The sequence below is a fragment of the Pteropus medius genome, unplaced genomic scaffold (genome assembly GCF_902729225.1).
Source record: "Pteropus medius unplaced genomic scaffold, Ma_sr-lr_union100, whole genome shotgun sequence".
Lineage (NCBI taxonomy): Eukaryota > Metazoa > Chordata > Mammalia > Chiroptera > Pteropodidae > Pteropus > Pteropus medius.
Genome location: NW_024356336.1, coordinates 2,095,086 through 2,109,743, shown reverse-complemented (window position 1 = coordinate 2,109,743; position 14,658 = coordinate 2,095,086). Strand labels below are relative to the sequence as shown.

Sequence of the window (14,658 nt, the reverse complement as noted above, 5' to 3'; positions counted from 1 at the left end):
ACGCCCTGCCTCCTGACACCATACAGCGTTCTTATGCATCAGGCCCACTGTCGATGGCCTGAGCCCCCACTAAAATGTTAGTCCCTGAGGCAAGAATCTTTGACCGTCTTGTGCATCAACGTGTCCCAAGTGCTTAGAACAGGGCCCAGCACATGTGTTTAACTGAACTGAATTGAGGGGCTGTCACACGTCTACACTGGCGTGACCTGCTAACGTTTATTCGGGGCCTACTATGTGCCAGCTTTGTTTGTACTGCTTCCCTGAGTCCTCAGGATATCCCATGAAGGAGATGCTATCTTTATTCCCTTTCTACAGATGGCAAAATTGACTTTCTGAGGTGCTCAGAGATTTGCCCAAGGCCCCATGTTCCATTAGTAAGTGGCTTGGTGGAGAACAGAAGCCAGCAGAGCCTGACTCTCAAGACCCTGTTCTTCACTCTGTAGTCGGATTCAAAAAGGCGCCCACAGCTTGAGTCAGATGCAAATGTCTTGTGACACAGCTATCCTGTGGCCCAAACCTCAGGCCTAACTAAACAGCACAAAAATAGCCAGTTCTTCCATTAAGCCACAGACACTACAAAGCCAAACCAGACTCTCAGCACAAACGAAAGGCACCAAGATCTGAGATTCAGGAGCTAGTCATAAAAATAGCGATAATGGCAATGGCCGCACACTAAAGCTCACAGTCACTTAACCCCTACACCTTCGGCACACCAAGTCCATCCGGCGGGCCATCGGCCTGCACCTGCTGAACACCTACTATGTGCCGGGCACTGTGGTAGGGGCTGGGGACTCGGCAGTGAACAAGACAACCCTCCCGCCTAGGGGAAGCTGTGTGCCATAACCAAACACGTTAGCTTTGGCACTAGACTTCCCAAGTTCAAAACCCAGCGCTGCCCCTTAGCTGTTTAATATCAGGTGGGTACGTAACCTCTTCGAGTTTCAGTTTTCTCACCTATAAAATAATCACATCCACCTCTTGGGGATGTTGTGAGGCTTCATCACAATGCCACGTGTAGAAATGCCTGGAGAAAAAGAGAACCAAGCATGCTGCGACCTCGTGATTAGTGTTATTATTTCTGGAAGTGACAGGCTGAATGAGGGCTAAAGCCAAATAAACAAGTAGCAAGAAAGTCTGACGGAGAGAATAGCCAATCTAACCATATTTAGACATTTGGACATTTTTCCATAAAAAAAAATAATAATAATAAATCCGGTCATGGAATTGAACATGGAGAGATGAAGCTTACCAACCGCACTAGAAAACAAAGTGGTTTTCCCATCATTCCCTGAAAACCGAGCCATTGACCCACAGACCCTGGCAAGGAGATGTCTGAAAGAAAGTAGGCAAAGGACCCACCACCAATAAATACCACGGGGGACCATGCCTGTCTCGGTCTCCACTGCAATAGCCTCTTCCTTGAAGAAGGCGTCAGAAGTGACACTCTGGCAACCTCCTTAGCTGCGGATGACATGGGGTAAAGTCTACGGTTTACTTTCCTAGGTCCCAGGCTCCCTGGAACCTAGGAAAGTCTGCGGGGGGTAGGGGTATCTCTGTCATTATATCAGAGCTCTCCTCACCCCAAAAAGACTATCTAGATATTGAGTGACCACTCTAAGTCCAGCTCTGTGTCAAGGACACCAGTGCCCCTTATCTATGCTAACCCTCGGCACAGTCCTACAGACTGGAAGCTGAGGCTCAGAGAGGTGATGTGACCTGCTTCTGACGGAGCTGGGATTCTAAGCCAGAGCCCGGCTTGGCTCAGGGCGACATCCTTCTATAACCTTCCACCTTGCGAAGCTTGACGCGAACAAAAAGCCTTCCTGTAGGCTGGCAAGTCGCTTCCACCCCGTGGGCCTCAGTTTCCTCATTTAAGGAACCAGAAGATCAGACTCAATGAAGTAGTTAAAATGACACAGAGAGAGACCCGTGTTCAAATACAGGCTCTGACATTGCCTGACTGGAGGACCTTAGATGACCTGCTTAACCTCTCTGGGCTTCAGGTTTCCTTACTGCAAAATGGGGTTAATCATGAGATCTACCCACAGGGTTCTCAGGAGGATGTGATGAGACACCCATGAGAGGCCCTTCGCCCAGGCCCAGGATTTTGTAAGTGCTCAGTCAGCAAGAATGGTAGCAGCGATGGCGGCCATCATTATTATTATTACTGCAACTATAGTTGTAATTGGCAACCACAAGCAACCAGCTCAATGCCAGTGTCCAGACAAGGCCACCGGCCTTTGGACTGTCTGGCTAGGTTATCTCAGCAACAAAGGAGATTAAGTAACTCACATCAGCCATGGCACTGGTGGCCATCAGCTACAATTACTAATGATTTGAAAAAGAAACTTAATCTTCCTCCCCACTTCCTGGCTGATGCCGGGCCTGTGACAGGCCTGACAGTGTGGGCGGGCAGTTTCTCCGCCCCCCAGAACAGAATTGCAGCTACACGGTAGATTCGGGCCACCAACATCTCACCAAAAAAATAACAATTTTGCAGAAACCTGCTGCAGCCTACACTTGGTCCACTTCTAAAAAGGGGACTTGAGAAGTGACATGAAAAGTGAATAAAAATTTCAGGCTGAGGAGGATCATCACTAAGTTATGCATATAGTCAACGCTTGGGAACAAGCCCGAGAATGGCTACTAAATCAAGGGTGATGACGAGTGGGACTATTAAGCGGCCATTAAACATGTTTACAAAGTGTTTTTAAGTAACGTGGGCACGTGCTCGTGTTATCAGTGGGCGCACACAAAGAGATGTATGTATCCAGCAGCATTCATTCACTCTCAAGCAGGTAGTGAGGCCCTGCTATGGATGGAACTTAGAGAGGCAAAATACACCTGGGCTCCCGGATAGGTCCCAGGACAGGAAAATCTGGTAAAATCTGAATCAAGCAGTATTTCTCAACCTCGCTGCTACTGACATTTTGAGCCAAATCATTCCTTTGTTTGGGATGGGGGTGGCTGTGTGCACTGTAGGATTTTTAGTGGCATCTCCAGCCTCCACCCATCAGATACCAGTAGCATCCCCCCACCCTAGTTGTGACAATCAAAGAATGTCACCAGATGTTGCCCAATGTCCCTTGAGGGTTGCCCCCAAGTGAGAACGAGTGGAATAAAGTCTACGGTTTACTTAACAGTGTTGCACCAATGTTAATACACTGGTTAATGATAAGTTGCCGACGTGAGGGGAAGCTGAGTGGAGGGTGTAAAGGAACTCCCTCTACTGTCTTTGCAACTTTCCTATAAATCTAAAGTATTCAGAAATAAAGTTTTATTTAAACAATCAGAGCAATGAGACAAAGAATGGAGGGGGCACTGTTTTAGACAAAGGGGTCAGGGAAGAGATAACATGGAGCAGAAATCTGAGAGCATTGAGGAGGGACCAGGGCTGAAGGAATGACAAGTGAATGCATGTCCCTCACCATTCGAAGCTGCAGCTGGGATGAGAAGGGCCGCCCAACCCCCAACCCCCACCTGGACCTGTGCAAGAGTCCGTGGTTAGCTGGTCACTCTCAATCTGATGGTGGCTCCCTGGGAAAGAGGACAAGCTAACATTTGTTGGGGAGTAGCTTCCGGGTTTCACAGGAATGGTCTCAACCCACAAAGGAGGAAGGTAGCGTGTCCCCACGTTGCAGATGAGGAAGCTGAGGCCCAGGGAGGTGAAGTGGCCTGCCCGAGGCCACCCAATGTCATTACGATCCAAAGCCTGTGGATCTTCCACATTCCCCAGCTTCCTCGGGAGCTCAACGAGCAAGAGTTCCCAGGTTAACATTCCAGACCTGGGGCTAACCCTACCGCACATGTGCTGGGCTATCTTCAGTGACGCAGAGGGGCAGAGAAACTGCAGGTCAGTTGCAAAACTGGTGGCAAGCCCGCATGCTCCTCCATACTCCAGGACCTGGTCACCCACAAGAGGCAGGTGACCAAGTGGAGATCTTTTTCCTCTTCACACCTGGGAAAGACCTTCTAAGCCACCTCACTCCACCTCTTCATGGTTCAGATGGGGAAACTGAGGCCCAAAGAAGCAAAGATGTGCCCTTGGGGTCACGTAGAGAGTTGAGGCAAAGCCAGGTGAGGAGCTGCATCTCTGACCACCCCCAAAGCTGACCCTGTGAGGCTGAGAGCAACCTCCCCCTCCCATCTCCCACCAGCCAGGCTGAGTCTATGCCGGTGCCTAGGACGCACCACAAGCATGCCGACTGGTCTTGCTCTTTCTCACTCCTACCCTAGCCTTGTGCATATGTCTGCCTGGCACACCCTGCCCCTCCCCCCACCACAGCATCACCTGCCTGCTCCCACATATCCTCCTGTGCTCGGCTTTCTCAGGAGGTTCTCCTGGACACCCCCACCCTTAATGAGACCATATCCCCACAGCTCTGTGCACGACCCCATCCTAACACACGCGCGGTCTTTGTTCCAATTCCTTGTGCAGGGTCCATGTCAACACCAAACAATAAGTTCCACAGATCGGGGATCATGTCTATCTTGCTCACCCTTGCATTCTGAGTGCCTGACCCCAGCTCTGAACTGCTGCTGTTAAGTGTATGTTGAATGAATGTATGATGGTAGCTGTCTGTTGACGTGCCCAGTGCCCACACCGAGCTCCAAGCTCCTGGAGATGGCAGACTGAATTTCATTCATCTCTGCATCTCTTATTCTGACACCAGTTTCGATGTGTGTGTGTGGGTGTGTGTTTTTTCCAACACCACCAAGTAATTCTCTGACATTAGCAGGGTATCCTATAAGTTAACTCAATTCTGACACCATCTACCTGGAACCGGTGTAAGATTCCATAGGCTATGGGCTCAGTTCTGCAAGACTGCCCGCCCCACACACATGCACACACATACATTTCAAACACCAGTGGCAAGTCTAGGCTGTCACCTGTGCTTCTGACCAACTGGCTATAAACCATTGGTTCCCATGACCCCTTCCTTGGGTTCGATGAATTTGCTAGAGCAGTTCACAGAACTCAGAGAAACATTTTACTTACTAGATCACTGATTTCTAATAAAAGGATGTGACTCAGGAACAGCCAGATGGAAGAGACACATAGGACAAGGTATGCAAGAAGGGGTAAGGAGCTTCCATTCTCTCTGAATACACCTTTCCCCAAATCTCCAGGTGTTCACCAACCCGGAAGCTCCCCAAACCCCATCCTTCTGGATTTTCAAGGGGCCTTTATTACATAGGCAGAATTGATCGAATCACCGGCCATTGGTGACTGAGGCAACCTCCAACCCTTCTCCCCTCCCTGGAGGTGAGGGGGTGTAGAACTGAAAGTTGCTACCTTCTAATCTAGTGACTGGTTTCCCTGGCAACCAGCTCTCATCCTTGGGTGCTTTAACTCAGGTGCGGTTGAAAGGGGTTTGTCATGAATATTAAGACTTCTTTATTGCTCTTATTACTCAGGAAATTTCAAGAACTTCAGTGGCTCCCAGGGTTTCAGGCACAAAGACATCTGTGCCTGAGAGGCAACAAAGACCAAATATATATTTCCCATTATAAATCACAATAACGGCCTCCCTAGCACTAAGCCCAGAGCCTGCCACACAGCTGGGCACATCAAGGTCATCAGGACAGCAGACAGCAGATTCAAGGCCATAGACGATTACGGGAGATGTTAAGTTCTTCTTTATACTCTTCAGGATTTTCCCAGTTTTCTATCATGTCCACACACTGTTTTTTGTAATAAACATCCAAACTAAGATAAGTCCATCCATGTCATCTTACAGGTACAATGTGGCAATGTTGCAATGCCAATAACCACAGAATAAGGATCAAGAGGGCTTCTGTTTTCAGCGGCTCCCCAGGGGGTTTGGGAGGGAGGGCCCACGCCAGGGAAGAGGTGGCTAAAGGACAATGTTTCCTAAACTTGTATTTTTAGGCGCTCCGGAAAATTCCCTGGGCGAGAAGGCATCTGAAGTATTTGCAAACACTCAGCAGGGGGAAAAATAATATTTCCTAAATCTTTCCCTTTGGAGCGTTCTCAACCCAGTGGCGAATGTTCTGGAAAATTCTGAGACCCACCCGTGACGATCTCCTGCTTCGCCCCTCTGTTCAAAGAGCCCCGATAAATGTCACATAACCCACCATCACCTACCGTGCACTGCTCCCCGACCTGCACGGTTTCAGAGCAACCGGTTGCTTGCCACCGGTTCAAGCAACTTGCCCAAAGTATACACAGCAGGTCAGTCTCAGTCTAAACAAGATTTGAAAAGCGCTTTATACCCCAAAAAGCACTTCTGCATGGGTTCCCCGACTTTGGCATCTCGCCAAGAAAAGTTTCAGGGTTTTTTTTGTTTTTTTTTTCCTGTGTTACATAAAGGGAAGAACACAAAGCAAGGGTTTCTTTCAACTTTTTTACTTTTGCTTGGTAAGTTCATTCAAAGAGAAACAAAATCTATTTTTTCCACCTCAAAAAGGACAGCATTTTCACAGGCACAGAAAGGCGAGAGGGATATCATTTCAGAATGAAGAATAGCCCTTTAAGTCAAAGAAATGTCGCTTTCTGGACAACTCGCTGACACTGCCCTTGTTTTCCTGTTCTTCTGAGGCCACTTGTGACTGGTCCTGAACCACCGATCGCCACTAGAGTCAGGACTCCGTGCTCCTCTACAAGTCCCCATCCCTTTCCCCAACATCCCCTCCTCCTTGAAACAACCACCATGTCTTAAAGAAATCAGAGATGCTGCCAGCCAGGCAGAGCCAGAAAGCAAACTTGGCATGAGGCAGGCAGGGAAGAAAAAGGAGACACCAGTCTGGCTGGCCACACTCACCCAGAGGTACCGTAAGAACTTCAATAAGCGGGGGCAGTAATAATACTCCATCTCTGGTGCCCGGGGTTATGCTGCGAGCATTGTATGAACCTCCAGTTTTCTTCTGGAGGGGGCGGCTCTTCCCACTGGGCTTGTCACACTGGAGTCAAGTTCAAGGCAGCATGAATCATTCAGAGGCCGGCTGGCAGCCAGGGGACCAGCTGGATGCTGCGTTAAATGGTCAGGCTGCCTCTGGGGCGGGGAAGCCACAGATCAGGTCTCGTGAGCCCCGCCTGGAGCATCTCTGATGGGCTGTCCAACAGGGCGGGTCCAGGGGCAGCTCCTCCCAAAGCTGGTGGAGTTGTCTGGACCCTCAGCCCTCCTGGTGGGGAGGGGGGTGCTCTGGGCATGGGGGTGGTTTCAGCTGTGTAGCAGGAAGAGCGAAGGGGTGTGTGTGAATGTGCGCCTTTCTGTGTATGACAGTGTGATTGTGTGTCAGTATTTTTTATGCTTGTGTGTGAATGTGTGTGCTAGTGTGTAAGTCTGTGCAAGTGTGTCATGAGTGAACGTATGCGTACAAGTGTTTGTGGTTCCTCCCCCCTCCCCCAAACCACACACGGAAGAGAAGGCCCCCGACCCCTTACATGGAGAGGAAATAAATCAACTGGGGATCTCGCTGGTTCACAAGATCCCTCCTGGCTTCAGTCAAGTTCTTTCTAACTCGGCTAGGCTTCTGGGCAGCCTCGGTTGTCCCCACTTTACAGAAGGAGGAAACCGAGACCCAGAGAGGGCTAGGGACTTGGTCAAGGCCACACAGCGAGTCGGAAACTGAGCCAAGGCTGGGCTGCAGGCCTCCCAAACACGAGTCCTGGGTTCTGTTCACTCCTTTGGGGATGGAGGGGGTGCTGAGGAAGGGGGAGACCAGCTGCCAGGGTCACCGTCTGCCAGCTGCACGACGTGGGGGTGGGGGGAGCACCCATTCTCAGAGACTAAGAGCACAAGTTATAGCCCACCTGAGGCCGACCCAAGGCGACCTTTCTTGGATACGTCCTTCAAAAGAGCGTGATCTTGGCAAGCCGCTTCAGCCCTCTGAGCCTCGGTTACCCCTTCTGTACAATGGGATAGAGTACCCCTGAGGTTCAAGGTTTCGTGGCTCAGAGGAGGCGGACTAATCCACCTAGTTTAGCCCCCACAGTGCCTCCGTCGGGAGGCGTTAACCGATGAGGAAGCTGCAGCTCAGAGAGGCAGAGGGTGAGCAGCTACTAAGCGGCAGAGCAGCCCTGGAGCCCCTTGTCAAGGCCACCTCCCCATCAGCCCGGGTCGGAACCAGAGGCCGGGACACCGAGGCAGGGCCGGGCCCTCGCTGCCAAGGGGAGTGAAAAGACAGGGCTGCAGGCCCTTAGCAGAGGTGCCAGCTCTCACCCCGCAGGCCCCTGGCCCATCAGGGCCACACACCTCAGCCCTAAACCCAGCACCGACGGAGCAACTGACGTGAAACCGGCAGGAACACCACGGGGGGAGAGCTGAGCTCAGCAGCTGAAGAAACCACGGGGGAACTTCAAAGCTCTTCAAACACAGGCCTGTGGCTTCCTCGAGTCTCAGCACCCACATCCGCAGACGAGGGGCCCAGCCGCTCACTGCCTGACTGACAGCCAGGTGAGGGCACAGCTGAAGGTCCAGCCGAAGGTCCAGCCAGGGCCCCTGCTCGCTGACTGGCTGGTGGTACAATCAGAGGACCAGGCCCTACTTGCTAACAGACTGGCTGACGGCGCAATCAGAGGGTAGTCCCGGAGGATGGCACGGCCAGAGGGCCGGGTCTCGAAAGCACAACCGAAGGACTGAGCCCCACTCGCCGGCTGACGGCACAGCTGAAAGGCTGATCCTCGCTGGCTGGCTGTGCAGCTGGGGTACGTGTGAGGGGTGTACGCTGACTAAATGACAGTCAAGTCCAGGAGGTGGGCCCTGAGAAACTAACAAAACAGTGGCAGAGGTGGCCCTTGCCGGCTGACACACCGAATATCTGTCTACGGCCACCGTGAGCCAGGAGGCTGCTGAGGACCCGGTGCTCTGCTAAGGGGCAGGACAGAGAAATGGGCTGGCAGGGGCAGAGCGGACGACGGAGACAGAGGGACGGGAGGGGATGAGAGCGTGGTCACTGAGGGTGAAGCTTGTCTGATGAAGAAGAGCCAAGACGGAGAGAGACACAGGCAGGAAAAGGGATGAACCCGAAGAAAGTCAGAGGAAGCGAGGAAACAGATGGCCCGAGAAGCCGTCGGGGACAAAGAGAACAGAGTTTAAAGTTGGGAGAGTGAGTTAGGACAGCGGGAAGAGTGGGGGTGTAGTGAGGCTATAGAGAGACAGCCTGGCAAGATTTGGGACAGAGCAACTGAGTGTGAGGCATGGGGCGGGCAGGCTCCGTGACAGAGCACTCTCCAGGTTCCCACTCCTCCCATCCTGAGAGGGGTCAGTGCCACCGGGCACGCCCCCACTACCCCACCCCACTGCACCCCTCTGCACCCCTCACCCCAGGCTGGAAGTAACCCCTAGTCTGGGTTATCTCACTCTGGCTGGCTGGCCAGCCCCACCCGGCCCTGTGGGACCCTTCTCCGCCTGGCCAGGAGAACCACCTGCATGCACAAATGTGACAAAGGCACGTCCGCACCCCCTCCCCCCCGTCCCCACCGCTGGAAGCCTTCCCTGGCTCCCTAGCCCTCAAGCCTGGTGCCCCCAGGACCTGCGCGCATGCTGGTCCTGGAATGGTGGCCTCCAGAAAGGTATATCTACCCAGAACCTGTAAACCTGTGACCTTACTTGGAAAAAGGTTTTTGCAGATGTGACTAAGTTAAGGATCTTGAAATGAGATCATCCTGGATTACTCAGGTAGGCCCTAAATCCCGTAAGTGTCCTTACAAGAGACAGAAGGGAAAACTCAGACATAAAGACTGCCTCGTGAGGGCTGTGGCAGGGACGCAGAAACGGGGCCGCAGGTCAAAGAACACCTGGAGCCTCCAGAAGCTGGAAGAGGCGGGATGGATCCTCCCCTAGAATCTTTGGAAGGGCCATGGCCCTGCTGACACCTGGATTTCAGACTTCTGGCCTCCAGAACTGTGAGAGCATAAATACGTGTTGTTTTACATGTGTGACAATTCATTACGGCAGCCCTGAAAAATAATATGCTCCCCCTTCCTCTTCACCTGGTTCACTCCCAGTCATGTTGAGATCTCCAGCTCAAGGTCAAACCCTCCCACCTCCTGCGGCAGCCTTCAGCCAGGCTAAAAGGGTCCCCAGCCACAGGGTCCCCGAGCACCCTTTCTAGGGGAACATTCTGCCTCTTTATCATTCCTCATTCAATCTCCCTTCCCAAGGGCCCACACCCCGTCACTTAAGCTCCCCCAGCCCTAATCCTAACTCTGGCCACAGCAAGTCCTCCAGCGATTCTTATTAATATCATTCATTCATTCCAAAAAAGACTGTCCAGGCAATCGTGTAAATAAATATACGCGGAGTGCTTAGTGTTGAGCAGAAACTCCTGCCTATAAAAAAAAAAAAGATGGGAGGTTGTTAAAATTGACATCGGCATTCAGGACAGAAAACAGATTGAAAACTAGCAGCCCCCCAGGCGTGATTTTGTTTGGGTGCTGTTTTGGGGGTTTGGGAGGGTTATCTTGAAATGGAGAAGGAAAGTAGGCACACTATTTTGTTTTTTTAGTCAGGTGCCAACATTTGAGCATCGGAACTATGTGTGGCAACGCAGATTTCTGGCTTCTCTAGAAATGCAGGGTGGCCTGGCACAAAGGCCCGCATTCCTGTGTGGGGACAGGGACAGAAAACTGCACGGTGACGTCTGGGGACTGGATCCGCCACATTCTTCCCGCTCCCCACGGCCCTGGCCCAGACCATGTGCTGACCCTCGCAGGCATTTGAATTTATGACTTTCTAGGAATCCAGGCAGCCCACTCATTTGTCACACACTACCTGTAGACCACGGTGTCCAAGCCCTGAGCCAAGAGCTGGACAGAGATGGCGCCCACATGGCCCCCACCCAAGAATGCTGGAGGAGCCTGCTCGACCCCACGTGCCTGTCATCCATCAAGGTGCACCGTGCTTCTTGGCTCAGCCCTCAGTGCCCTTTGCCATATGGCCTCCATGTACTGTCACAGCCACATCCATTCCTCTGCCATACATGGACCCTCAGCCTCCCAGCCTTGGGTCAGGCAGAGCCCTCTGCCAGGAACGCCCTTTCCATCTGTGGAAATTCAACTACCTTTCAGGCCCAATGCAAAAAGGACGTTCCCAGGAAGCCCTCTGAACAAGCATGAGTCACTGAGTCCCTCTTCGGGTATATTAAGGTGCTTGGTGTGATGAGAGCCTGTCTTCCCGACAGGGCTGTGAGCTCCCTATGGGCAGAGCCTGGGTCACCTCAGAGGTCCCAGGGCCTGGCACGCAGACCAGCGCTCAGTAGGTGCTCTGTAACTATTTCCTGAGGGACAGAGAGTTCTCAGCAACATTTGAATCTGTACATCAATAACACACCAAGGACAGACCTACTGTGTGCATGGCGCAGCTAGTGTCAACCACCAAAAGGGGCCCACAGAAGCCTTTCGCATGCCCCTGTCTTCCAGCAGTTGACAACTCCCTGAAGATTCAGAGCACAGACAGAGCAGAAGGCTGTCCAAGGGGGAAACCGAGACCTCGGGAGAGGGTAGCATGTCTCGCAGAGGCAGCCTAGGGCACTAGTGGAGAGTATGGACACCAAAGGCAGACTGCCTGGCTTTGACTCCTCATCCCAGCACTAGCTAGCTGTGTGATATTGGGCCAGTTGTTTAACCTCTCTGTGCCCCAGTTCCCTCCAGGAAGTTAGGAGCGATGACAGCGACTGCCCCACAAGGTCACCGGGAGGGGAAATGAGGTCATACGTGTTAAGTGCTCAGAGCCCAGAGCTTGGTAAGCACTCAGAACATCTCGGCCATGAGTGCCTCGTGTCATTTATCAGTTCGCCACCCTGGATGGCAGGGCAACTAGGAGGGGCCCGAGCTGGGGTCAGTCCATCAGAACCAGGGCTTATCTGGGCTCCTCCCACAAGGGCAGAGACAACCCACCAGGTGTTGTCAGCTGCAGGATGTTTGAAATCACTTAAAACACAGAGCTGGGGAAGGGGGGAAGCTGAACATTCTTCATTCTCTCTTGCTCAGCCTGACCCAGCAGCTGCCCTTCGGGCCCCAGTCACTTTTCTTGACTATGCAGAGAGTAGGTGGGACAGGGTAGTGACCCAAGGACAAGATGGAAGCAGCTCAACACAGAGGACCAACCGAAGCACTGAGGCATGCTACACGTGGCTGCATCGAGAACACTGTGCTCAGGGAAAGAGCCAGCCACAAAGACCACAGGTTATGTGATTCCAGTGACAGGAAATGCCCAGGAATGGCAAAATGACAGAGGGCAGATCGGAGGTGGCTAGGGGCTGGGGGCAGGAGGAGTGGGGAAGGATTGCTAATGGGTATGGGGTTTCTTTCTGGGGTGATGAAAGGGTTCTGGAATTAGACAGGGGTGGTGGTTGTGCAACTCCATCAATTTACAAAAGAAATATTAAATTTTGTATTTAAAATGAGTGAATTTTATAGTATGTAAATTATAAACTATAAGCTTTTGGAGAAAGAGGGGAAGGAAGAAGAAAGAGGAAGAGAAGGAGGGGCAGAAAGAGGAGACATCAGGGAAGACAGACAGGGGGACGTGGCCAAGGCTGTGCAGGCTGCAGAATGTCCCCAAGTCAGCCCAGCTGCTCTGATGTCAGGCTTGAACACTGGAAACTGACAAGAGACCTAATGAGTAATGGCTCTGAGTGACACGTGTGCCCAAATCAGTGGCATGCATTAAAATAAAATCAAAATGGTCATGAAAACTGTGGCTTTTTCAAGTTTAGGACGAATGCAGAAGACATTAAAAACTAATAAAATGAAACGTTGAAACTAGAGCACCTCCATCCTGCCCCCTGGTGGTCATTTTGGAACACTGCACAAGGAACCTTGTGCCTTCTTTAATCTGGAAGGAGGAACGGAATGGGAGAGGGGGCATGTGAAACTGCAGCTAGAACACCCCCTGGAGGACATCAGGTCATTTCAGAACGTGGAGGCATCCGAGTCCAACAGCTCTGGAATGAGATGTCACCCGCCCACTGTATGAGCCTAGGCCGAGTCACTTCACTTCCCTAGGCCTCAGTTTGCCCATAAGTTGTGGCAAGGATTCACAGAGGTAGCGTGTGTGAAGCAAGACTGCCAATACCCCATGCGTTAGTTGAAGGCAGATGGATATGGCTAAGTTTTTTTTTAAAAAATTGTTTTTTGCTCCAACATATAAAAACGGTGAGAGATTTCACATTAAGATCATCAGTTTTGCTTGAAACATGAATAGTCCAGCAACTCTGGGCAGGGACAGGCTGAAATGCCACAGTGGCCCACCCCACCCCCCGCCCCTTCTCCCTCTTTTGTCACAAAATCCTCATCCCTGCCTGGCTTGGCTTCTGCGTGGAGCTCCTGGCACAGAATCTTGAGAGAAAGTGCCACAAACTTGGATTCAGAAGCCCTGGGGTGACCTGGTGCCTCTGTCTGAGGCCAGGTATTTAGGAATCACCAAGTCAGATTTCTGAGGCAGATGCAGTGGAACTTGGTGTGTGGAACTCTGGCCTCCCTGACTAAATTCTCCATTTTCCTCTAAACCCTCCTTTCTGCTCAGTGATGAGGAGCATGGGGTGGGGGGGCATGGGGTGGGGGGGGTTCCCCTCCCAGGAACTATGTGTCGAGGACAACAAATCACTGTTGCAACACAAGCTATCAAGCCTCCCGGCCTTGCTCAGGCTGAGCCTTCTGCCCGAGAGGCTCTTCCTGCCTCTCTCTCTACCTGGCCAACTTCTACTCACCCATCAAGACCCAGATCCAGTTGTAACTGGAGCCTTCTGGCTCCCCCACAACCAAGTCACTTGCTCCTTCATCAAGTTAGTTAGTCGTACACATGTCTGTCTGCCCTGCTGAGCTGTTAACTCACCCACCCACCCACTCACTCACTCACTCATTCAACAAACATTCATTGAACATCAACTCTGTATTTACACACATGAGGGAGTCAAGAAGCCTGCCACCCTGCAATTCTTATTTGGGGCAGAGAGACGAAATCAGAAAACAAATTAATAATAAGTACAAATAGAGGTTAGAATTGTGAAGAAAATTAAACCAGTACAATGGGACTATAAAAACGATAGGAGTGTTCAAGAGAGACAAAAAGTGGATGAAAAAACAAATGTCTATCAACTGACAAATGGATATCCAAAATGTGGTACATTCACAAGGGACTATTTTTCGGCCATAAAAAGGAAGGAAGGACTGACATGCACTACAGGAACTCTGAAAACACTATAGGAAATGAAAGAAGCCAGACACAAAAGGACAAATATTGTACAATTCCATTTATATGAGGCACCTAGAATAGACAAATTTAGAGAGACAGAAAGTACAATAGAGGTCGCCTCCATTCTACTGGAATAGAGGCTGGAAGGAGGTAGGATTAGGGGTGGCAGATAATGGAAATGGCTTTCTTTGGGGGATGAGGACAATCTTCTAAAGGTAATTGTGGTGATGGTTATACAACTCTATGAATATACTACAAACCACTGCATCGTATCCTTTAAATGAGTGAATTGTACCGTATGTGAATTATATCTCAATAAAGCTGTTATATTAAAAAAGTGAGTCCGGTTCAAGAATAACATGAACTAAATATAAGCCTAGGTGGTTCATAAACATGCAAAGTTCTCAAGGTGATACGAGAATGATTAGAGTTTGGGAAACTTCAAATTCATGTGTTAGATCCTCCAAGCACAGGCTCCACGTGGGTTCAGATCCCA

General features: G+C 51.1%; 1 protein-coding gene across 2 annotated transcripts in view; it reads right to left on the bottom strand.

The window, feature by feature from the left end:
- The window catches only part of KIAA1671 (KIAA1671 ortholog), a 175,321-nt gene that overhangs the window by 85,461 nt on the left and 75,202 nt on the right, over positions 1 to 14,658 (bottom strand). The window contains exon 1 of one of the 2 annotated variants that reach the window (XM_039861931.1): positions 6,786 to 7,358. The exons of the other annotated variant lie outside the window; for it this stretch is intronic. Within the exon in view, the coding sequence (XP_039717865.1) occupies positions 6,786 to 6,836 (51 nt within the window). The 5' untranslated portion in view covers positions 6,837 to 7,358. Of the gene's footprint in view, positions 1 to 6,785; positions 7,359 to 14,658 lie in introns of those variants that run through there. 2 annotated transcript variants of the gene reach the window in all.